Source organism: Lipophrys pholis (genome assembly GCF_963383615.2).
Source record: "Lipophrys pholis genome assembly, chromosome: 9".
Classification (NCBI taxonomy): Eukaryota; Metazoa; Chordata; class Actinopteri; order Blenniiformes; family Blenniidae; genus Lipophrys; species Lipophrys pholis.
Window position 1 is genome coordinate 25,965,449 of NC_137639.1, and position 24,285 is coordinate 25,989,733.

General features: G+C 42.1%; 1 protein-coding gene across 1 annotated transcript; it reads right to left on the minus strand.

Moving 5' to 3' along the window:
* Positions 1 to 1,417: 1,417 nt before the first annotated feature.
* LOC308114031 (rap guanine nucleotide exchange factor 5-like) lies at positions 1,418 to 21,225 on the minus strand. The gene is made up of 18 exons (XM_080470656.1): positions 20,778 to 21,225; positions 16,031 to 16,170; positions 15,212 to 15,312; positions 10,515 to 10,593; positions 10,204 to 10,348; positions 10,010 to 10,107; positions 7,833 to 7,863; positions 7,564 to 7,642; positions 6,369 to 6,518; positions 5,853 to 5,950; positions 4,980 to 5,102; positions 4,710 to 4,891; positions 4,446 to 4,536; positions 4,288 to 4,338; positions 3,907 to 3,994; positions 3,686 to 3,750; positions 3,549 to 3,603; positions 1,418 to 2,827 (listed from the first exon to the last, which is right to left on the minus strand). Exons 1-18 carry the CDS (start codon positions 20,955 to 20,957, stop codon positions 2,709 to 2,711), a joined length of 1,875 nt encoding a protein of 624 aa, XP_080326782.1. The 5' UTR covers positions 20,958 to 21,225; the 3' UTR covers positions 1,418 to 2,708.
* Positions 21,226 to 24,285: the final 3,060 nt, after the last annotated feature.

Consider the following 24,285-nt stretch of genomic DNA (forward strand, 5'->3'; position numbering starts at 1 on the left):
AAGAGCAACTCCTCCATTTGACATTAATTTTGTGAAGTAAAGGCCATGTGAACAGTGTATACTGAAAAATGATTCTGTACCGTGTTTAGTGCCATAGCATCACTCCAGCAATATAGTTATAGTTTATATAATAAAGACTAAAATACTTTTTCACAAAGAAATGTGTCTTAACTGAATGTAGAACAGTATTCTTAGCAGATTATATTCTATTGTTTGTTTTTCAGTTAACCCTAACGCCTCCCCAGCAGTCCCAACAAGGAACAGGACATTGAGCCTGTTTGAGCCATTCTATCAGTTTGTGGACATTTCTCCTCATTTTTGGGTCATTTTATTACACGTTAAGCCCGGAGTGTCAAACATAAGGTCTGTGGGTCCAAACTTGCCTGCAAGAGGCTTCAAACTGGCCAAACCACCAAATGTTCAAAATTTCAAAGAAAACTTTTTTTGCACTATTTTACCAGCGTGGCTCTCTCCAGATGAAATTGGACCGTATGTGGCCTCTGAACTAAGATGTGTTTGACACCCCCGTATTAAGCAGTATTAAGTTTTCCATCTCTGCTCATTCAGGTCACATTTTGCCTTGAACATTTATTTGAAGTCTGCTTAGAGATCATTTTTTTTGTTGTTTTTTATCAAATCTGCACATTTCATGAGCAACTTTGTGGCAAATCTCTTTAATTAGTGTTTTATCAGTTTTCTTTTTTCAACTGTGACTGTAGCACTTTGAAAACTTTTAAATATATTTTCAAGAAAGGATGTTATCTATACATCTTTATCACACACACGCATTCGGCACACACACACACACACACACAGCAACTTGTAATAACAAGCTCACGCTGATGAAATATATTTTTATTGCATGCACAGTTGACACTGTGGTCCGTCCATGGTTTAACACGTCATGCAGACCAGCGGTAACGGTGCGTACAAAAAAACATTCAACACAACTTTTGAGAGGTCAAAAGGCAAATAAATAATTCTAAAATAAATAAATATCCATTTCCAGAATCTCAACATATATACACAGTATAAATAGGAGCAACTCTACACAGTTGATGACACGAGTCATTTGAAATAAGATACTGCATTCATGGTGACTGTAAGCTCAAAAATCAGAACTATACACATGAAAAGTAAAGAAAATAATGTACATTTCCATTTACAACACCTCGTGATGCCTACTTACTCTGTTGGCATGACACACAGAGTGAGTTTTCACCGATAGGAGAATAAATACTGCATCCTCTAAGACCACACACTACAAAACGGAATACAGCAGTGTCACTACACACTGCACATGAGCAGATGGCTTTTATTCTTCTTCTTCCGCTTTTTGTACTTCATCCAGAAGGTGCTGGAATATTGAAGTTTGCTATTGCTCTAATTATAGGGAAAGTTCAGCCAATACAATATATTTATCCTCACGTTTCCGAGAATAGTGGCTCTCAAGCTTCTTTTTTTTTCTTATACGGCCTCTGAAAAAGGCAACCAATGTGTTATTTGAAATGTTAATGTCTGTTACTGTAACTCTGCATTCAACTGATTGTCCACTGCTTTCCTCCATGGAGACGCTTTATCCGTGCTTCATAAAAAGATGATCTGTTCACACTGTTTTCGCGGTATTCAGCTCCAACATATGTAATTATATCTCACATGTCTGTAAACTACAGCACACTGGATGTTTTCTTTTTCTCTAGTTCTGCACTAATACAACATGGAGTAAAGCCTCACCTAGTACACTGCAATCAATGGGGAAAGAACAAAACGATGTACGGTTTTTCTATCGTGGAAAAATAATTTAGGTAAATATTCTACAATCACTTTGATGAATTCTTTCACTTAGTAAGACATCAGTTTGTTGTGCATCGACTGGACCGATTCACTTGAGACACTTTTCTGGCAAAAGACAACAGTTTGGTGGCGTTGAGATATTCTTTGGTCAGATCTGATGACACAACTTCTGCAGATAGATATCTAAATATCTTAATATAGAGCCGACATGGTGCATGGACAGGTTTTGAGAAGGTTCACCACAACGCAAAAGCCATGACACAAAAACACGAGTATACCAGAGAGCTTGTGTCGGCTTGTAGTTATGACAAATATGTTGTTAAAGGTGCAGTCGATGCATTTTGTGAATTCAGTAGCTGAAACAATCCTTCTGCTCCCTGGTTTATTATCAAAACTGCCTTTTTTTTCTCTGTTTAGTTGTGGCTTTTATAGTTGTTTTGTCTGCTTTAAGCATTTGTGTTGTGGCTTTTTAATTAGGTGACCCTCCTGTGCCACTATAGAAACCATTATGACTGAGATGGATACATTGGCTTCTTCTAAATGGAACCACTCTTACTGTATCTGCTCTCCATATTGTGGCCTGCTGGACTGACTGCAGGGTGCTGCTGCTGCCCTCAGATCAGTTCCTATACGGTCTAACTTCTGCCATCTGCTGGACAGGAAAAGAACAACAGCAGCATGTTTGGTTCTGACTTCACTCGCACGGTTTTGGGCCTTTTCTAACATTCATGCGTTCAACCATAGAGGTGCCTCTTTTTGCTGCTTTTGCTGACTAGTCTCCTGATTAAATGGCTCCCTCCTGTGGTGGGACAGGGCCGTGCAGCTTTCCTGTGAGTCCTGAGAGATAGATGACACAGCAGCAGGGTGTTTCCTTGGCAATCCAACAGAGAGGGAAGAACAGGGCGAGCCGCTCTCTAAGCTCGAGGCTCCAGCCGGTGCGACAGGTCAAACAAAGTCTGCTGATTGTCAATAATATGCAGATAGTCGATGTAGGCTCGCACTTCTGAGCTGCTCTTCTGGCTGATTGTGTTTCCTGGAAGAGAAAATCAATCGTTACTTACTGAACTAGGACAAGCGTGTCACAAAAACTTGTCTGTCTGATTAACGACAGTGGTTAAAGAATTATATTGTAAGCTCAATAAGGTAAATAAAGGATGAATTGACAATACTGAGAGTCCGATGCAAGTAATACTTTAGTTACTTGTCTTCTTCATTTACTTACTGTAAAATGTTACAGTAACTGTGCTTTCCAGGGACATATACCGGCACCGTCAAACATAACCAAAACCTTAACACACAGAACCAAATCTTTTTCCTCCACTAATGAAAATGCATCGCAAAAATCAGCAATGTGGAAGTTCCCACCAGGACATTTTTTTGCCACTAAGCAATTTTTACCTTGAATTTTTCCTTGATTATTTCTGTGTGCTCATATGTGTTTATATATTATGTAACAGTTAAATATTGATGTTAAAGGCGATCCACCATCAACAGCAGATATATTATTTCAAAAATGGTATCTGTCTCGATTAATCCGATATAGGTATTGGTATCTGTGTATAACTCGATATGATGTGCATTTTTATAGATTTAAAATTTTTATTTAACAGAATTAGTTAATTTCAATATGGAAGTTAAACACGAAGCTTCATCTGTTCCTAAAATGCCTTAATACATCAGATTATGGCCAAATTATAAAAATCTTTGACTATATTGTGCCTTTAAAAAGAGAAATCAGGGAAGTAAACACTGACCCATGTAATCTTTCTGACACTGTCGGATGAGCCGAGCCATATCCGCTATCATGTGCTGGAGAAACAGAACAACAAAACAATTCAGTCAGCTCCCTTCAGTGCAGTAACATACCTGTGCACCAACAACACAAACTTACCAGCTTTTGAAAATTGACCAGGTTGTCGTGAAACGTCTTGTTCCCTTCATGGATGAATGTAATATCTAAGAGAGGACGACATGATGTTAGCCTTCATCAGCGGGGATCAGAGGTAAAAGGCCACGTCGTTTTCTGCGAGTCAAACCCAACTGATAGAGACATCTCACAATAGTCTTTCCTCCGAGCCGTGCGGCCTGGAAGTGACAGAATAATGAGCGCACCTTTCAGCAGCAGAGGAAGAAAGGGAATCTTTGGAGCCTTCATCTTCCTGAAGGAGTCCCTGTAGGCCTTGTGGTTCAGCGACGGATCCTGTGAAGACATTCTCAGAATGAATGAGTGTATTCCTCGTGGGGGTGAACAAGTGTCTGTGCATGCTTGCTTTGTTTGAGCTGAATTATGACACCATTAGAGAGTAATGATCATCTGAAACCCCCGATGTTTTTTGTTTCCCTGGTTTCCAGATTAAAAAACATCTGTTTGGTTCAGCCATTCAACTGTTGTTTGTATTTCCTGTTATCTTGTGGATTAATGTCAGTCTTTAATGTTTTTATTCTAACTTTGTGTGCACGGGTTACACAATGTTGTTTATTAAGTGCACTTACTGTTAGCGTCTCCAGCTCCGAAAACAGCTTTTTGAATTTTCCAGGAATTTTCTGCAGGGACAGTGAAAGGATTTTATCTTATATTATTTTTTTCCTGAAACTCTAAAAAGATGTAAAAGTGGCACAGCTGAAAAGGGATTGCTCAAAAATTCTCCTACCTCCCACGTCTGGCTGAGGCGGCTCACAGCTGCAGTGTTCAGGCCCATTATAATGGCAAAGAAGCAGTTGAGGTTCCTCTGTGCTTTACAACTATAAAAGATCAATGGAGCGCACATTGCGGTTACTTGCACAGGCGCAGCACTTCATTGATTTGCCACTGGAGGGGGCAGCCCTCCCATGCAAGCCTGGCCTGAGCTGTTGACCCATCATTGTGTGATGACAAACATCTGTTATGACTGTGGAGTGGGGGTGTGAGTACTGACTGGGCTGCAATCTTGATGAACTTCTTGATGAGCTGGACTCTTTTGCAGAGCGTTGGGCAGAGCAGCACCTCAGTCGTCACCCAGAGCTGCACGTCGTTGCAGCGCTGCAGCAGCATCTCCAGCGCCATGGTGTTGCTGCTGCTGCTGCTGTGGCGGTTGAAGGTGAAGTAGACCAGCTCTTGCTGTCAAAGCACAACATGGGTGATTGAAATTGACTGATTCTCGCCGACGCGCTGTTTTATGCATGAGCTTTCTAGGTGTGAGGCCAACCTCGTGCATTGAGTCAAGAAGCATCTGGTCAAAGTCGGTGAGAGCAACAGCCACGTCCCACGTGTTCAAACTCAGCATGCGGACCGTTCTCTGTTGCAGCTCCGAGTTGTCAGTGAATGGATTCTGCAGAGGGAAAAATACACAAAGATTGATACTTCCTGTATTTAAAGGGACTTGTGTGAATCTGAGGGTTATGCCTTCGTTGTACATCGGGTGGCAGTGTTGAGACCCTGAGCACCAGTCTATCCTTTGCTTGGCTTGTAGAGTTTTTATTCTTTAGCTCTTTTTGGTTGATTGTTGCAGTCCAGATTGAGTCCAGTGTGTAACTGATGTATACTTGGTTATCACAGACTAAATGGGAAAGCACATCAGCCATTATTGTAAAAAAAACTAACAAAAAAATTATTTCTCCTGCTACTTCTTGGACTGACTAAATAAATTATCTTGTAGTGCATCTGTGAGATTAAACTGGTTGGGTAAGCTTGGAAAACTTCACATAATTAGTTTTGAGATGACATCGTCGCTGTTGTATTTTCTGATCCAGCTGATTATTTAATTTCCGACAAACTCAAATATCACACACTGTCCTTTTGGCAGTGCTCTATGTGACAATAGTCCTGTAATATCACATCATAACTCAGGATCTTGTAGTAAATAATTCTATCAATCCTCTCTCCTTCACACATGAAGCAGGAGAATCAGACGTTGAAGCAGAAAATAACAGTAACTCGCTAAAACACTGAAGGATATTGTCTCACTGCCGCCACCCAGAGTACAAGAATTGTATTACTTCAATTTGAAATATATTGTCTATTTCTCCACAAGAGCAAATGTGTGTTTATGTTAAACAGCAAATTCCAATTATCTTCTCACCAGGACTTCTCCGAGGTCCTTCTTGAATACGTGCAGCCTCCCCACAGGCCGTAACGAATTGGAGAGAACTCTGTCCTGAGGCTGCAGGAGGAGTCTTCCTACATTGATGAAAACATATCACAAAACAGCAGAATGCCATTAAAAACCTGTCGGGGCGGCGTGCGAGCGGCTATCAGTGGTCACAGATAAGAGCGTGCGCCAGGCTCCACTCTGAGGGAGCCAGTCACTACAGACACTGATAACAGATACCGACTTTATACATCACTGCCTTTGAACCGGGGAGACATTTCAACCCCGTTATGTGGATTGCAATCTCATATTTTATTATCAATCCAAGCATCTGACTCGGACTGTTATTGTCACGGTTATATATACTGTGTTTCTCGATACACACGGCGACTCGTTTATTGTCAAACGCCATCAGAAGACAAATAGCCTGTGTAGTTCTGGAAGCAGAAAGCAGACCGCAGCTGTTGTGTTTGCAGCTCGAGTTGGTTTGTGTAAAATGCTTCTTACCTCCAGGATAAGTGATGGCCACAAGTACCAGTTCCCCGTGGGGGACATCCATCCTCTCGGCTATCGCTTGCAGCAGCTCCTGGGCCAGGACCCCTGAATGGGCCCTCATACTCAGGTAGGAGTCCATGGTGATGTACACGTGACACAGCACTGGCAACGAGAAAAATGAATGGTCAGGAAAGGATGACTGAAAGCTGTGGCGCCTCCTGTTGACCTACACAAGTGGTCTTTGCTGCTATTACTCTACAGATACACAACTATGCAGGACTGTAACCCAGAACTTTTATTATTCACAAAACTCTAAAGTAAGCTCTAAAACCTTGTAATCAGGTGACACCTTTGCACTTGTAGTTATTTCAGTCTGCAATCACAAATAACATGGTTGGATGCCATTTTGGAGCAGTTGGCAGAGCAGGAAATAGTTCAGTCCTTGGGTTCATTTTCCCATCGTGCCCTTACTGTGTGTCAAAATGTCAGAAAAAAACATTTTTGAACTCCAAGTTCAATTGATCAGATCATGTAAAGCAAGTTTAGACTGATCGCCGTTCATGTTTTTGAATGAATATGTCATTTTTAAGCTTTTGGATGGCTTGAAAAGCGATCGATTATAAGAAGCTAAATGATGTTTTCCCTTTTCGATTATCAATGCTCAAAAGTTTTACATTACATTTTAGGAGAAAGGAGAACAACAGGGTAACTTGCAATACTTGCAAAGTGTTAATTTCATCAAAGGGAGGAAATGCGACCAATATGGGGAAACATTTTCACACACAGGAGCGATAACTGAATGAATGTTGTGTTTCACCCCAGCAGCAGCCTAACGTTAGCAGCTGATGATACTGCAGGTTTCATTTCCAAATGAGAACCGGTAAGAGAATTGATAAAAGAACCAGCGGAATTGAAAACGGAAGCAAAATCATACGGATCTTCCATGGCTGGGGTGAAGAGTTTATGTAGGTTTTATTCCACACACTCAATCTCTGACATGTAAAATTTCCATAACCTTTAGTATTTTAACAGAAGGTGATTCATATGAGGCAACTCAAACTCGTGAGTCATCCGCCAGGAACATGCATTCCCACACATTCCCTCTCTTTCCCTGGAAAGATTCTCATTGTTCTCCAGTTCAGACCAAACGTCTCCTTTCGGTGACTTTAGAAACGACGTGTGATGAGAGGAATGTAATACAGCTCACCTTCCTTGGTCTCCCTCTGCGTGCCTCTGGACTGGAGCCCGTTCTCCTTCAAGCTCAATTGGTGGAAAAGTGCTTTGCTCTATGAGAAAAGGGGAAATTGCGTGGGTTTTTGACACACATTTGTGCTGCCTGAGAACATCGGCCGTTTCGGTACGACTGAACAATGTCTGTCGGGAGGAAATGTGACGACAATAGACCGAAGGCCTGACATGCTGCAGAGGAGAAGCTGCTCAGCTTGATATTAACAAACAAGATATTTTTTGACTGACCTTTCGCTGAGGGGAATATTCATCCACAGTACTGGGAATAAAAAGGAAAAAACATTCAGTGATTATCATGTGCCTACACTGTCATGAAGACTGTGTAAAATGTTCTGCAGGCTGTGGTTAAACTATTTCCCTGCAGCCTCAAAGTCTATAATCAAGCTAAAGTGACCGTTTTTTTATGTATTCATCAGTTGTGCTGAGTCCATTATTTAGGCTCGGTGTCAAGGAGAGATTAGAGTGGCTGTAGATTTTAGACCTTCCAACGTGATCCCTTCATTTAATCACCCTTTTCTCATCGGTTAGTTCTGGATAGCATGATGGATAGGCCCATGTCCATTATCATCCCTCAGCTTTTACTGGGCTCTGCATCACAATAGGCATGTTGGCACAGAGCCTGTCCTGAGGGATCCCCCCCCACCCACCCCCACCTCAGTGGCCGCCAGCAATCCAGCACTAATGAAAAACCTGATTCCTGCCGTCATGTCAGAACAGAGCTTGTGATCTAAAGTCGCTCCTCTGTGCCTCGGAAGGCAGAATCGCAGTGAAGTCAGTGAGTTAAAGTGCTGCACAAACGGAGCTGTGTGCTCAAGCGACCAGGATCATACGGGTGGAGCTTCCTTTTCTGCATGAAGGCCAGATGGAAGTTGATGGGAGGCTTCTTTCCATAAAAAAAAAAAAAAAATGACACCTTTTCCCTCTGCAGCAGATTGCTCCAAAGCAGTCAACCTTGTCCTCCCCTGGGGTGGGACTGATTGTGAAAAGCTCATAAATAGCGGAGCATGTCAGTCAGTAACACCCACTCCCAGGTCCACTCCTCTAAAGGAGTGGCTGTTTGTGAGTTTCCCTCCCTGAAAATAAACACGAATAAAGCCAAGTCAGATAACAGTGGCAGAGTCAGGTTGAATTATTTCCACTGGGGGGGGGGGGGACTGGTCGAAGCATCCTCGAGGGGGAAAGAATCTGATGGGAGGCTTGGGGGGGCTGAGGGTGTGGCATTGTGTCTGGTGGTTCAGGACTGTTGAGGCTTAAACAACAACTAAAGGAAGAAGTGCAGTTAAATTAACTAATGCGAAAAGACGACAAGATCATTTTTGGATCAATTTTGAAAATAAATTACAGATGTATTTTAATTTTAAACAGAGATATTGAATTAGATCCGATATATACAAAAACAGATCAAAGTGTGTGTATATGAGAGTGAATAAGTGCGTGGTGGTAGAGGATGCTGCTGAACCATACACAGCTATGAAAAACTGGAACGACCTCCCCACGGTCATCTGCCTCCTCACACACTGCGGCCAAGTTAACCTGCGTCTGTCAGACAACATTGTTTTGTTGTTGACTGATCCTGATTCAATGGAGTTGCGGTCATGAGATATGGGGTTGGATGCGGAAACTCTGCTGCTGATCAAAATACAACTGTAGTACGATTTAAAGGGAAAATAACTTATTCCAAAGACGCATCGTAATCTACAAAACACACATTTTCTAACATATTGTGTTCAGTTTAAATGATGCACATGAAGAATCTGTTTGATTGTTGACATGTGTACATACATGAATATGTATTCTAGATGTATTTCTACATTGTCTTTTATTATTTGCTTATATGCTTACAAAGTGTGCGTGCAGCCGGCAGCACTGTATGTCCCCTGCGTGTCTTATCATGCGGAACTGGAGACACTAACACCGTATTTTGTATTCACATTAGGGAGTGTATTGCATAATGACTTGACGATGCCTCGTCTGTGGCGATACTGATGTGTGTTCTGTGTTTGGCACCTCTCATAGTCTGCTGGCGTGAAATAGAATCTTGTAAACAAGTGGTGACGCAGCAAATGGTACAGTATGTGCTTGTTCTTGTTTAATATTTGAAATCCTTTGTTTCTCACAGCGGGTCAACCACTTCTGACACTTGCCATTCACTCTCCGAACCAATGTGTTTGCCCAGTTTGGGGGAATACAGATAAAGAGCTCAGTGAACTTCATATGTTCGGGGCAGAAATCTCCAGAACACGGCGATGTTCTTTAATTTTCTCAATAGATTCATTGAGGAAGAGCTAAAGAAAGACAGCGAGCAGAGAAGAAGGTCTTCCTTTGTGTTCTGACACCATTCAGTAGAGTGTCTGCTTCCTTCCAGACCTCCAGCAGTTCTCGCTGCTCAGTTTTGAAGTACTCACTGTCTGCGATGCAGCTGGTACACCCTCTGCAGTTCCCCCACATCCTTCTCCAGGGCCGGGTGCTCGTAAACATCGTCCAACACGTAACGGTACAGAGTCTGGAAGGAAACGTCCGTTTTCACCACTCCCGTATTTCAAGTTCGCCTTCACACCCAGTTCCACCACCCTTTTCCCGTATACACCGCGTTCCTTACCTTCAGGAAGACTTTGACGTGCTCGTCCTCCCTCAGGAAGTCTCTGCACAGAGACATCCACTGTGACACCAGGTGCAGCAGCTTCTGCTTCCTCTCCAGAGTCTCCTTCTGCTCCTCCTTCCCCCTCTGTCTCTTGGTGCAATAGGTGGGATTCAGTCAAGGCTTCAGCACAGACCAGCATGTTTGCTGATATCAAATAAAGCTCACAATCCAACATGAGGACTGGAAAGTGGAGCCGCACAGAGTCGAGATGTGTTTTCATATAAGGCATCTATTTATATCTGTAGAATTATGAGGGAAAGGAAGGATATTGTCCCAGCAGAGCTTGACATAAATCACTGGTGGACATGAATACTGGGTAGGTGAGCAGAAAGTCATCCAGGAGTGTATCTGCAAAAGACAAAACAGTGAATTCTTCAAGTGATTCCACCACTATATCAAACTTGAGGAGAGAAATTCAAATACAAGCTGCACTTTGCGCACACAGAGCTCATTAGGTCCATGCTGGAGGGCAGGTGGACGAGTGACCTTGACAATCGCATGATGGATGTCTGCTGCGCTCCACATATTGTATGGTGCTCCAGTTTTTTTTGTTTTTTTTCCCCCCACTTTAATAATAGGAGCTAATTTGTTAATGTCAAAATGTCAGTTAACAAGCATTAAGCAGAGCCAAACAACGATTTGTGATGGACAAAAAAAAAAAAAAAAGTGGAATTTTCGATTCTATTTTTTTTTTTTTTCTTTTCCCCAGTAGGTTCAGACGAGCCTTTGCTGGCATTATCTTCAAGCTCACACGTTGGCCAACGCGGGCTGTATCAGTGGAGATAAGCCAATAATGTTAATGTGTCAGTTGCTTCACGGTGACCTCTGATGAAGTCTGTGTTTTCATCGGTATTATCTGGCTCACACAAAAGCAATCTGATATTGCTTAGCCATCTTCCTAATGTGTTTACAGGCCCACACTTTTTCCTCTTCCAACGTTGCACACAGAAAAAAAAAATGTTTTATGTAAAATGGAGTTTCAAATCGAGTGCAAACATGCTCTATCATCACCACATATTTGTTTGTTTTTTTTTTATCTCGTGGATGTTTAAAGAATGAGTTAAAAGAATTAGCCCAACACATTTTCCCTTCTTCATCCTTTCACAGAATATCATATTTAAAATAAAAGTTCATCTGACATTAAAAGGAAATTCAGAGAAGTCCCTAACAGAAATCTTCTAATAGTGTAACGATACAAGGAAGGACAGTGACTCTCAGACATAAAGCCCAGACACAAGCGGAAAGCTTTATAAATCCTATTACGTCCAGCCTCCACTCAAGCCTTCTGTGTGCTTCACACCCCACAATTGTAAATTCTTCCTTTTTAATTTCACACTGGCTTCCCAAGGCCTTTGTGTGCGTTCTGGTCCATGGGACTCCCTGACATCATTATGTTAATCCCTGCACAGCAGCTGGGGATACATCACTCACTCCTTATGAGACGTCACACATTGTACAGTCGCGGCTTCGGTGCTGAATGAGTTCAACTTCCCCAAACAAAACACAACAGGAGAGGTCAGGTCACACTGTATCTACCTGCACACTGCTCGCTCACAATGCTGTGTTTCTGCAGTCCTTTCTCTGAGCTATCAGAAGCATTTTCTCACGAGTAACAGCTTGCATTTGGCTCCACGGGCTCTACAGTTTTTTGAGGTTGAAAAACAGAATAAATATTTAATTTTTAGGACCTAAAGTTGTATTCTTGAGTTTTTTTTAGTTGCAAGGCAGCAAAAAAAGTTGTCCTGCTGGATAAAGAAGGAAAAAACTGGCTTCCCTCATAAACACACACACACACATTCATGCATAGCGTCAAGAGATAAAAGAAAGATCAAACAGATTGAATGATTCTCATTTTCTAAATGGAAATATTGGTTGTTTCTTTTGTATTTTATGCTCATAAAATTATCAATATATTTTGGTTGTGAACTGCTTGTTGGGACTAACAAAAATAATTTTAAGTAGTGAAATCATGATTCAGGAATTTACTGTTTTTTACATTTCAATGGCTAAACAATAGCTTCATTAAAAACAACTGAGAAGTTATTCAACAATGAAAATGATTGTACCTAATCAGCCTGATTTCTAGCAGGATGACCTGTAATGGGTGTACAGCAACTTAGTGGCTTTTTGAAAAAAACATATTAGGGGAAACTTTGGGCATTCTGAGAATAAAGAACAAAAAATATAATGACATTAAAATTTCAAGTATGAGGCAAAAATACAGAATACAGTTTAAAAAAAATAGCTTTCCTGTCCACATTTGACAATAACATCGTTTTAGCTATGGCGCAGACACAACATCTTGGATATTTGTTGTTATAAAACAGAACGTGTGACAAACGAAGTATCTGATATATGTGACGATTAACCCAAAAATCTTAAAGAAGCCTAAAAATGACCCCAAAAAATGCTTTGCTTAAACAGATAAAAGAAGTTACTGATGATAAAATTTGAATTTTAGTTTGAATTGTAAAGCAAGTTCTTTTTTTTCTTCTTTTTTTTTTTTAAGTAAAACGATGGCAGAGTAGAGGCTTCACATATTATCACTGAAAGATGAACTCTAAAACCGACAGAGGACCTCACATGCAGAATCCCGCTGCCTCAATAAGCATCCATACACCAAACTTCTCCAAGTGACTAGGTGGGTTGTTTTTGTGCTTTATTCCCACAGCCTGATCAATTTTTACTCTTTTATTTGTTCGGGATGTGGAGCTGTTTTAGATGTTGTCCAGATCTCAGGCTTGTCTTTCAGTGTTATTTTGGGCTGTTTGCTATTCTAGGCGCAAAAGCCAGACGTTTGTGTTGAGTTAGGCGCGTGATAAGTCTGCGAGAGAACCAGAGTGGTTTGGAAAAGGCAGATTATTTTCATTCAGTAAGCCTTGTTCATATTGAGTATGTGCGTGCATGTTTGTGTGTGTGCGTGTGTGTGTGTGTGTGTGTGTGTGTGTGTGTGTGTCAGGTGCAGGTGTGTAATGCACGTTGCCTGCTTCCTCTATGAATTCAACTACCAGCTGCGAACGATGCAAGGCAGTATCAAAGGAGTCTATGTCTTCTTTTTAATACTTTAAAAACACATAAGTCTCCTTCCAGGCATGGCGAGCAAAACAATAATTTCATTTCAAGAGGAATTATACAATTTTTTCATCCCTCTAGCCTGCCAATGCACCGTGACATCAATCAACATGCCAATCAAGTCGCCACCAAAGCAGCCTTTGAAATGGATGTGATAAAGTGTCTCATACTTGCTCAATAACCACAAGAAGTCATCATCCCGGCTTCCCGAAGAGCTGGAATATGTTGCTATTCACCATAAATGAGCATCAGCGTCCCTCCACATGGTGCGGCGCTAAAAGCGCTGGGAAATCCTTACATTAGGAACACAAATGTTCCATTACTTGTTTTTTTTTTTCCAGTGCTGTCAGAGTGCACTGTGATCTGTGCAGGCCATGAATCAATAGCTGTAGTCAGAGACTGGGAACAGGAAAGAATTGCAATACTGAACACCTGCGAGTGCTACCAGCACGTCAGGCATATACATACTCTGCACAGCCTACTGCAGTGGTTCATGATCGCTTTAAATCAAACACGCCTGTGGTGCTTTCTGAAAAGTGCCATCTCTTGCAGAAAGACCGAAAGCCCCTCTGCATTCTTAATGTTTTCTTCTGGCAAATATGGAAGTCAATGCAGCCATAATGAGATAAATTTAGACCTTTATTGTGCGGTATATACGTTGTAAGTGCATCATTAACCTGCTGCTATAAAATTCAAGAGGCATTCCTGAAATACAGACCAAATAGCCACTTCCTGGATGTTTGGACTTTTTTTTTTTTTTTTTAAAGAAATCTTGGATCATATAATATCATGCTTCTGCAGAGCTGAACCTCCAAGGACATGCTCAGTAGCAGAACCACAGCCTGCAGCTCTGCATTGACACACAGGGACTCAAGGCCAACAGGAGTCAGACAATTAAACATCACTGAGTGCAGATCAATTACTGCTCAAGACTCCAGCTCGTTGACCCTGGGATGTTGTTCAACTACATGCTCTGGTCGTCAGCTCCACATGAACCATCTACTTCAGTGCACTTATTGTAGGATGCAGTAACAACTAATGTATTGCCCTCCTGAACCCAAAGAAAATTAGCTGACTGCTTTAATGTGAATGCGGGAATAATGCAATATTTAACTGCCTTACCCAGTATTCCACTCCCCTTTACAAAAATATATGGCTCAACATAAAATATAACATTCTTGCGTATGTTATTCCACCATCTCACAACCCTGGGAGGACTTTCCATTGACTTCTTCCTCGTTATGAATAATCGTCTGCCTCCATTCTAATGAGAAATCGCCTGCATCCTCCTGCCATGAAAAATAATCTACATCTCCTCGCTTGTTTCCGCTCTCGTGCCTCCTTGTTTCTTGCATCATTCCCGTCCTCGCCTGACTGCGCTGCTGCTCTAAATCATCAATTCTCATAGTGCAATCTTCCTTCCCGGCTTCAGCAACGGAGGGTCTCCTCTGCCTTGGCAACAGTGTCACATTATCATGTACCTGCTGGGAAGAGAGGAACTCTGTTGATTTGTTGTTGCTGTGCGGCTGGACTTGCATGTCACGCAGTCCTTTACCGCCTCATTTTAAATGATTCAAGTGGCTTGTTTGTCTGTCGGATTCGTTTAAATGAAGGAGCTCAAACTTAGTAGCACTGTTGCCATCAGAGCGCATGACTAGCAGTGTAATACTGCCCAGAGGGGGCTGCTGTCCCAGCTGATCTGGAGAATACACAGCAACGGGGAGGGGATGATGAGAAAAGGAAAGGGAAGGCAGTTCTTTCACTTTCCCTTCTTCTCTTCTACACAGTAAGATGGGCGTTAACAAAGAAACAAAGTTATGTAATGTCAAAAACCCCACAAACTTGTGCTGACAAACAAGATGAGGACGGAAGGCTATTAAAGTGAGTGACTGACCTGAATCGTTGCCCTGTGTTGTCCCCTGTTCGTCATCCAGAGTCAAGTCATTCAGCAAGTGTTCCAGGATCTTCTCTGGAGTCCCTGACACGACCACGTACCTGTCGGACACAACAGAGTCAGTGGACGAGTCCTCCTCGATAGAGGACAGGGAGCGACTGCTGCTCCATTCCTCCTCGCCCTCCGTCCCCTCGTCATCTATGTAGCGGAAGTAGGGGACGTCAAAGGTGGGCATGGTCACCGGCTCTGCCCGGCTGGTGCTGTCGGCGCTGCTCTCCTCAGAGCCCTCCTCGTCCTCCTCGTCCTCCTCCTGCTCCACCAAGGCGGCGTGCAGCAGCCTGCCCTCCTCCCGCCGCAGGTTCGGGGGCTGCGGCTGAGATCCCATCCTTGCAGAGTCCCCGAGCCCTCACACCGGCGGCGCCGCTCCAGTTACTGCTGCATGACCCTCTTTACCCACGCACCCATCAATCCATCCATCCACCTGCAGCTGCCACGGCCGGTAGTCCACCGGCGACCGTCCCTTGGGCACGCTGAAGTATGTTCACCACTGACAGACCTCCTGAATGACTTGAATGGAAAGGCTGCGGGCAGAGCTCGGCTTTACAGTCCCATACTCCTCCACTTACTGTGTGTACTCAATACAGTCATATATGTGTAGGGAGTTGTGATGCATGCATGCCCGAGCGAAAGAGTGTGTGATCCGCAGAGACAGAGAAGGAGAATGATGAGAGGGAGAGTGCTGAGGGAGAGAAACAGATAGTGTAGAGAGGGAGGCAGGGAGGGAAACAGTAAAGGGAGGGGGCGAGTGGAGAGGCTTACCTCCCGTTCCTCGCCTCCTCCCTCCCTCCTCCTCTTGCCGAGGCAGCGAGGACTGGCAGCTGTGACGACACTCTCTGGAGAACCAGCACATCGCGGCCCCCCTCTCGCAGACACAAGCGGACTGCCTCGTCACTCTGGGGCTGGAGGGAGAAAAGGAGGGAGGGAGGGAGGGAGGGAGAGAGAGTGTTATCACCAAGGAGATTCCCCTGTATTTTCTCCCGCTCGCACAAATCGCCACTGATTTACATCATAATACTCGGTCAAAGCCAGCACTGTAAATGAAAGAGAATTTCCATATCATTATTCAGTCCTTATCTGCCCAAACCCATTCAGGGATTAACATAAAAGTCTCACACATTTTAATTACTGATTTATGTGTGGAAGCCTATTAAATTATGGGTGGTGTCCAGAGGCGGTCTATTTTCAAGCTGTCAAATGGTTAAAACCTCAAACGACGCTGTCTCATACCACAATGAGGGAACAGTGAATAACATGCCTCCTAATATCTGTGTCACTTTATGTTTCTTTGTTCCACAGTCATATCATCAAATCATTATGTTATTAAATAAAACAACACATTGTCTTCTAAATCCACATTAAAACAGGATATAATGGATTTTTTTTTGTTGCATATAGTCACTTGATATCATAAATTCTAGTTTTAAGGAAAAGCTGAATTTCTTCCAAAGTCTGCATTTAAACAAAGAGGTTTCTTGCATTGTTTTCATAGCATGAAAACAGCTGTTACTCTTTGACAGTGGAGGGTCTGGATCAGAGATATTGGTCCTAATGAGGAGTTGACTCTATGCTGCACACTCATGCATCCTGCATCAGTTACCCCCCCGGTCACCCCTCCTCCTCTGCTCAGCCATCAGTCAATGCAACACAAGCCTCTGTTCATGCAATTAGCCGGGCAGACAGGCTGGAAGTGGTTGCAGTTTGCCGCCCTAATTGCCTTTTGCAGGGACGCATCCAGGACCCTTCAGTTCGGCATGACTTCCTGGCACATTAACAGTTAACAATTATATGTGGACACATGAAGATAAACAGACAAACTATGATGAATTTACACAGCATGCAAACACTCATGAACCCTTTAGCATCAATAATCCGTCAGTCAAGCAGTTAATTTGAAAAAGACAGCAGAGACATTTCCAACCTTTTAGTAAAGGCAATCAGTGATAAAGTTTACTGGCAGTCCCTTCAGCGATGTGATTATTGGTCCATTAAAATCTGTGTCTCAATAACGAGCCAAACATATAAACAAATAACAAAAGTCTATAAGGAGTGTGAAACATCCTGTCACCTGACGTGGAGCGTCACGCTTACAGGCATGACGAAAAGAAAAGAATAGGAAAATTCCCTGGAAGGGACGGCTGTACTGATTAGCTTCCTGGTTTTTGAGAAAAAACAACAGAGGTCATTCTATCTTTATCAACACATGACGCGCACTGTGTACTTCCAGCTTCATCATAATCATAAAAACACACTGTTTTTGTCCCAGAAAAGCAAGATGAACTCCTGCCTATAATTAAAGCAACGTCTCAGTGGGTCAAACAGCAAACAAACCTTTCTTCACAATGAATTATTGATCATGGCTCAGCTGCTATGGGCCGCTGCTCCATGTGCACTAGGCTTTGTGGTTACCAGTGTCTCGATTAAAAAAACCAACCCAACACAATCAGGCCTCTGGAGTGAATGACTTTAGTGAGATAGAGCTCTGGGCCATTTCCACTGTGTCCTGGAGGTGACCTCAGCTCACGGTTACTGAAGGTGGAGTAAACATGACTTATCAGACCTCTGCTCAAAGTCATGTCCCGCCACAAACTCCACCGGCTCTTTCTGCGCTGCAGATACATTCCGTGCGACTGCAGCTGGTCTGGTACGCACCGTTTGGAGCACTAAAAGAGACCTGGAAGCCTTCAAACCCGACAGGGGAGCAGAATCGTCCTAATTTCTCCCGTGCAACGGTATGGTTTTCACAGAATGAGGAGACAAAGCAGAAGAAGCTCTCTTGCTAAACAAGATTATGTAAAGTTACACAAGAGGTTTCCTTCTCTCCCGTAATACTTAATGGTATGTGTGATATGGGAGTTGTAATTAGATATACAGTCTAAAAATATATACTTATTCCAACCCGCCACTACATTATTATTGTGCGGGCCATCGCTTTGCTGCCTCACAGCCCTGAACTGTCAAAGTGTGGACTCCACTGGACCACGAAAGCCTTGGCCACCCATGACCATGTCAGCCAATAACTGCTTTTCTTTTCCTTCCTTGGGAACACTTTAGACAGATACTGACAGCTGGCGATTGGGAAAACTCTGCAAGAGCTTTCGGAAATGCTCTCCCTCAGTCATTCACCCATTTTGAATCCCTCCCAACAATCCCTACACGTTTAATCCATCCCAAATATCCTGAACCAGGGTTTGAATCCCTCCCCACAATCTGTTTGTCTGCCCCATCCTTTTCTCTCCTTCTATCCCCAAATACCAGAACGGGAAAAGCGAGAAAGCTGAGTCTATATCTGCAGACAGTCCCCACCTCTGAATCTGATGCTGCAGGTTTCCGAGTGTTTGTCCTTTTCTACCATAACTTTTGCTTTCTCATGTGGAATTGTTCGGTTTTCCTCTATAAAAACATCTTGAAATGAATTGAAGTGAATTGAATTGAATTACAGTTTGTTAAACTTGTTTAAAACATTCATGTGTTTCCTGCTTCAAATCAACTCTGAGGATATATCAAGCCCACTGAGAGGTGCCTTGATAAAGACATGATTGGTGTTATCTATGCTCATAATGATATGGTTAATGTCACACACGATATGAGCAAACATCTCAAATGCAACTGAATATCTAATTCCTGTCTTAACTCCCCTGAATGACTGAAAACGGTCGAATAAAAGGACAAGATATGCAGCCAGCGCCACATAAGTCTGTCATGAATAACCTTTTAACTATCACACAATCTCCTTTTCAGATTAAAGGAGATTGTATAACATTCATGATGATCTCCCTGCGTCCGGACAGCTCATACACTCCTGCAGACATGCAGCCTTCTGTATATTAAGCGCGTCTGTTTCCACCAGGGATTTAACTGATTTCTGAGCTCTTTGATGTCTCAGCTTAGACATGTGTATAAGTCACATGTACTGCTGTATGTGCACTGTGACATCATTGGATTATTTTAAAAACCATTCTAAATGGTAAAACACTGCCACATAATCTCACATAATATGTCTAGATAAAGTATTAGATACAGGCTCAGCATATCTGGTTGTTATCACTGGGATTTTAAGTGATGTATGCATGTGACCCCCCCCCCCCCCCCCCTCTTTTTTTTTTTTCAAACTCCACACAACATGAGAAACCTGGCACTATTCATCAACGCACAATTGAATCATGTCGCATTAATATTTTATCACATGCAGGTTGGGGACATTGTGCAGGTGACAGATTGTTACTGAATACTGATGCAGATAAGGAGGCCCGGCCCTGTGATGGAGGAAAGGTCAGCAGCTTGACGTACAGGAATCCACCCTGAAACATCACAATGTCTTGGCATGGTGGTCCGCTGGCTTGCGTCAACTCTTCCTACAATTGTTCGACTGTTCAAATTACAGCTGGCAGGAAAGGGAAAGGTGGGGCTGAGCCCACCCTGAGGCGAGCCAATCCGAGTGCTGATGTGCTGCTGAATTGCAGGTGATGTCATTTTTTTTTTGAGGGCAGGCTGGTTTTAGTTTAATCATTGCAGATGCTGGTGGCACCTAAACATGAAGCTGCTATATTACTAATCTGTCATTAAATACTACGTGTGTTACTTTTTATCATGATGCACGTAAATATTTCGCCTAATATAATACATTTTGTATAATTACGGTCACATCGTCAATATATTTCTCCGTTCTCGTGTCTTTTCAAAGAAGTTATGACTATTTTGCAGGGGTGGAAGTAATATATTATAAATATAGTGTAATTATGTAGGACTTGGAGTATTTTGAATATCTTTGCAGCATTTGAGTATTTATTCCTATAGTAGCTACATGCATTATGCTACAATACTTCTAAAATCCCAAGCCGTGACCAAATGCACCCATTTTGAAATTTTATCAGTCCAAGCCATTTTTTTGTAGCCAATGAGTTTATTATTTTTGTGCTATTTGTGACTTGTTTGTCTCAGGAACGTGCTCTACGACTCAATATTTGTTGCAAGTAAAGTAAAATGAATGCAATACTGACAATTATTATACTGTGTAGAAAAAGTAATTTCAGATTAATTTGCACTCCTGTTAAGTACAAATTCTTGTGGATTGTCAAATTCAACTAGGACAATTTTTTTTTTCTGTCTGCACAAAATATAAACAAGGTCACTGGTCTTTCACGATAGCAGCAACATTAAAGACCTCAATAAAAACAGACTGCGAATGAACATCAGTTTGATTAATGGAGCACTGCAGGGAGTGCACACAATGACGTTGTGGCACAATAATTAAATAACAAAAGCCACATTGACTACCTGAATATTTAAGAGGGGTGCATGCTAATTAAGTCAGGGTTCATGATATAATTAATCTGACTATCTGAGAAGCGCCCTGCTAATATTTGCACTTGTGACTGTTCAGTGAGATGTGAATTGAACTGTAATATTTCACACTGCATCACTACAACAGTATACAACTGAATGCTTCACAGTAAAAATAAAACAAACAGCAGCATCTAAAATCATCCATCAGCATCATGCATCTCACCCCACTTGTCTTCTCCGGGCCCTTGCTGTGGTTCTGCAGGAAGCGGCAGCCATCCTTGGCCAGCCTCTGGACCATCTCCAGCCTGGACAGGTCCTCCTTGTCGTGCAGGATGCACTTGGTGCCCGGCTGCAGCGCAGGAGGCACAGAGAACATGTACCTGAGGCCACAGTCCCACGACATTGCCAGCTAACTAATTACTGGCCTTTAACCGGGGGGAAAAAAAGGCAAAAGGTGAGCTCAGGCAACTCTCTCTGTTCAAAAATAAATGTTGGGACAATGTTGTGTTTTCTGTCCCTCCTGAGTAAAATCCAGTGGTTGTATGTTCTGCAGCAAAGAGCCACACAGAGAATCAACTTTATCAGTTTGGACTTCAGGTATCTGTGTGTGACTGGCTCCAATGAAAGTGAATGACAGAGTTTCTCTCTCTCTGTCTGCCCTTCTTGTGCCTTATAGCACAACGAAGGGGAGGAGTGAGTGAGTTGGGAACACGGCGGGTTCAGGAAACATCTGGAGAGCCAGACAGTCCCGAAAAGGAAGTTTCAAAATCTCCCGAAAGCAGGAGAGAGTCGGGGCTGGGCAGGGAACTTCACACTAGAAGGTCAAGCACTTACAAGGGTGGAGATACGTGCAGGTTCAAGGGGGAAACAATACTTTACTATTACGTCTTCAGTCTGAAAGGGCCAGCAGAGTAAATGAATATTGCATAAAACAAGAAAGCTTGATGTAATCATAGAAAGTGCACAACCGTAGGTGTAATCATAATTGCCCGCAGAAGATGAAAACACTGGAAGTACTAACAGCCTGATTTTCTGATAAATGGCAGTGGAGAAAGTCGCAAATCTTAGTTTGACATGCGTTTAGTACCATGTATGAAGAAGCTTCTGAAATCAGATGATGTCCTAGAGATTTGTTTTTGCGTGAATTATTCATTTTTTTGAGTAAATAGTTATCAAAAATGAGCTTGCTTGTCATTTTGTTCCAATTGATATTATATGATGCTAGTCTCCAGTAAATCTAATTAATAGAATAATAAATGAAGGAGCTACTGATTTGAGCTGCGGGGCTCAACCCATCTATTCTTCATGACTGTGTAAGCTGCAGTGAAGCCTACTTTAAAGAACCCTGCGGAGTAAATCAGCTCTGTGGAGCTCATCAGTTGCTTACGGAAAGAGCAGCATGATCCTACATGTATTGATCAAGGTAAAAACAAGGACATTAATTCCTCATATGAACACTTTAGCCGTCGTTTTGCCCCCTGTCAGCACTGTCATGCCTCACTGGCTTCTTGCAAAGCCACTGAATTGTGCCGCAGCTCCAAACTGCTGATGAAGCAAACTGCAGAATGAGAAAGGGTCCCCCGTCTCTTGGTGCTGTTCCTCTTTTATATGAGGTTAAATCCCACTATTTTCCATTCCTTCCATTGGTTGTTACTGATTAGGAAAATTACATACACACTGGATTTAGAATACGGTGGACTAAGCATCCTTCTGAAACCTTCCAATTGGTTTTCCAAGGTGGTAAAATTGGTTTTACAAAGCCGACTGTCATCAGTGAAATAGGGGGAACTTATATTACCACATCTTTCCTCTTAACCAAACCAAACCAGAGCGTTTCACTGTTTTTGAGAGTGAGTTTCTAGATATACCTTTTCACAGAGGGAAGTACAATTCCCTCTCCTTGGTGAGACAAAGCCACGAGGACGGAACGCGCTTTAACGTGCCACCACTGACCCAGTTTCTCGAGTAAACGAATTACAAAGTGAGAAAAGTGCCTAAAGCCAGACTTGTTAGCACGTCTTTTTCTAACACTTGAACCGGGGATGCCATGACAACCACGGGGAGGTTCGCTGCTGTTCTGTAGACCTGCAGCACAGCAGAACAACAGAAGTGATGAAACTCTGTTGAGTTTTTTACGAAAATCCACCGATCTCCAGAACAATATACCCACTCGAGCTCAAACGACTAACAGCTGCACTCGATACCAGACATTTTATTACAGAAAGCACATAGAATGAGAAAGATTCTTTGAGAGATGGAGCCTGAATGGGCAGAAAATACAATATTGAAAATACATTAAACACTGAATCTATTTAGATGTTTTGTATGTCAGGGTGAACTCCTTCCTCTACTACTTGTTTTTCTTTTTGGTTTATTTTTCCTCTCTTCTGTGTTCCTGCATGAGTGTGTATGTTTCCTATATCTGAAGCTTAGCTGTAAATCTTTATGTTTCTTGCATCGAGCATCTGACCTGACCAGTTCAGGGTTGTGGAATGCTGAAGCCCTTGAACAATGGGTGAAGGCAGGATTCTCCCGTAAACACTCACATTCATACCAATCGGCCATTTAAGGTCGGCGATTAACCTCACATGCATCTTTTTGGACCGCGGGAGGAAACGTGATGACGTTATCACGTGAGAGCGCAGCTTTGTCTCTGAGCTTCTGTGGTATAAATACTACTTTTACTATGCATTTTTGTGTTCTGTGTGATGTATTACTGTGACAGAGCAAATCCATCTGGACCACATAAAAACAAAAACAAAAAGCTAAAATAGAAAGAAAATCACCTTAAAACATGGAGGAGAAGCTTTAACTAGAAATCCAGAAAACGGTAAAGTCATGTCTGATGAGTATCTGTATAAAAGTGTTTCCAAAAAGGAGCCTGTGCATTTTTATTAAATTAAAGAGTTGGTTGTTTTTTTTAAAAGTGAGAGAGAAAGTGAAATTAAAAGTCAGAGTATGTATGTAATAAAATCAAACACTTCAGCAGAAATGATTACTGTAAACAGCATTCATATGATTTCTATACTCTATGTATATGTAATTATGTTGAATGATGTGAATATGTAAATAGCTTTTTAAAAATGTTTTCATAAATATTTTACTCCAACTATGCTGTTATTATCAAACTGAAGTCCTTCTGCAGAGATGCGAAAATACTCTTTTCGTCATTGTTGTTGTATGTAAATTTGATGATTTCTTTCAGAACTTTAACAGAAGGGGAAAAAAAACTTGAGTACTGCTCCTTGTGGTGTGTCTGTGATGTGGACTAGATGACGTCCATGTCTTGTTGCTCAGAAAGTTCACGATCCAAGCTCACATCGAACAGATTGTCCAGCTTCTGTACCGTTAGGGCAGAGTTAATGCACACTTACAGATGTTTTGGTCCAAGTTTGTGACAGATGTGTGGAGAGCTTTGAAATCTACAGCAGCAATGTTTGATTTTCTAAAATCTCTGAGAGGAATTAACGTTTGAGAAAAATGACAACATGGGATAAAATGACATTATTATATTGATATGAGCAAACCAGCTTTACCTTTATGAAAGATTTGTGGAGTTTCGGATTAAACCATTGTCAGAAGGAGGAGGGAAGAACTTCCTGAAATGTATTATTTGATGTTTGTAAATGCCTCTCGATCTAAGGGTACATATGAGTGTGTTTTCATTTATTTTGCTTTTAAAATGATATTTTCGGTCATTACTTTGCTTTGTTTCACAGTAAATGGATTTA

Coding starts and splice junctions, on each gene's coding strand:
- LOC308114031 (XM_080470656.1), bottom strand. CDS start 20,957: ATGTCGTGGGACTGTGGCCTCAGGTACATGTTCTCTGTGCCTCCTGCG. Junction 4,339..4,445: donor GCCTCAGCCAGACGTGGGAG/GTAGGAGAATTT, acceptor CTGTCCCTGCAG/AAAATTCCTGGAAAATTCAA. Junction 3,604..3,685: donor TGGTCAATTTTCAAAAGCTG/GTAAGTTTGTGT, acceptor CTGTTTCTCCAG/CACATGATAGCGGATATGGC.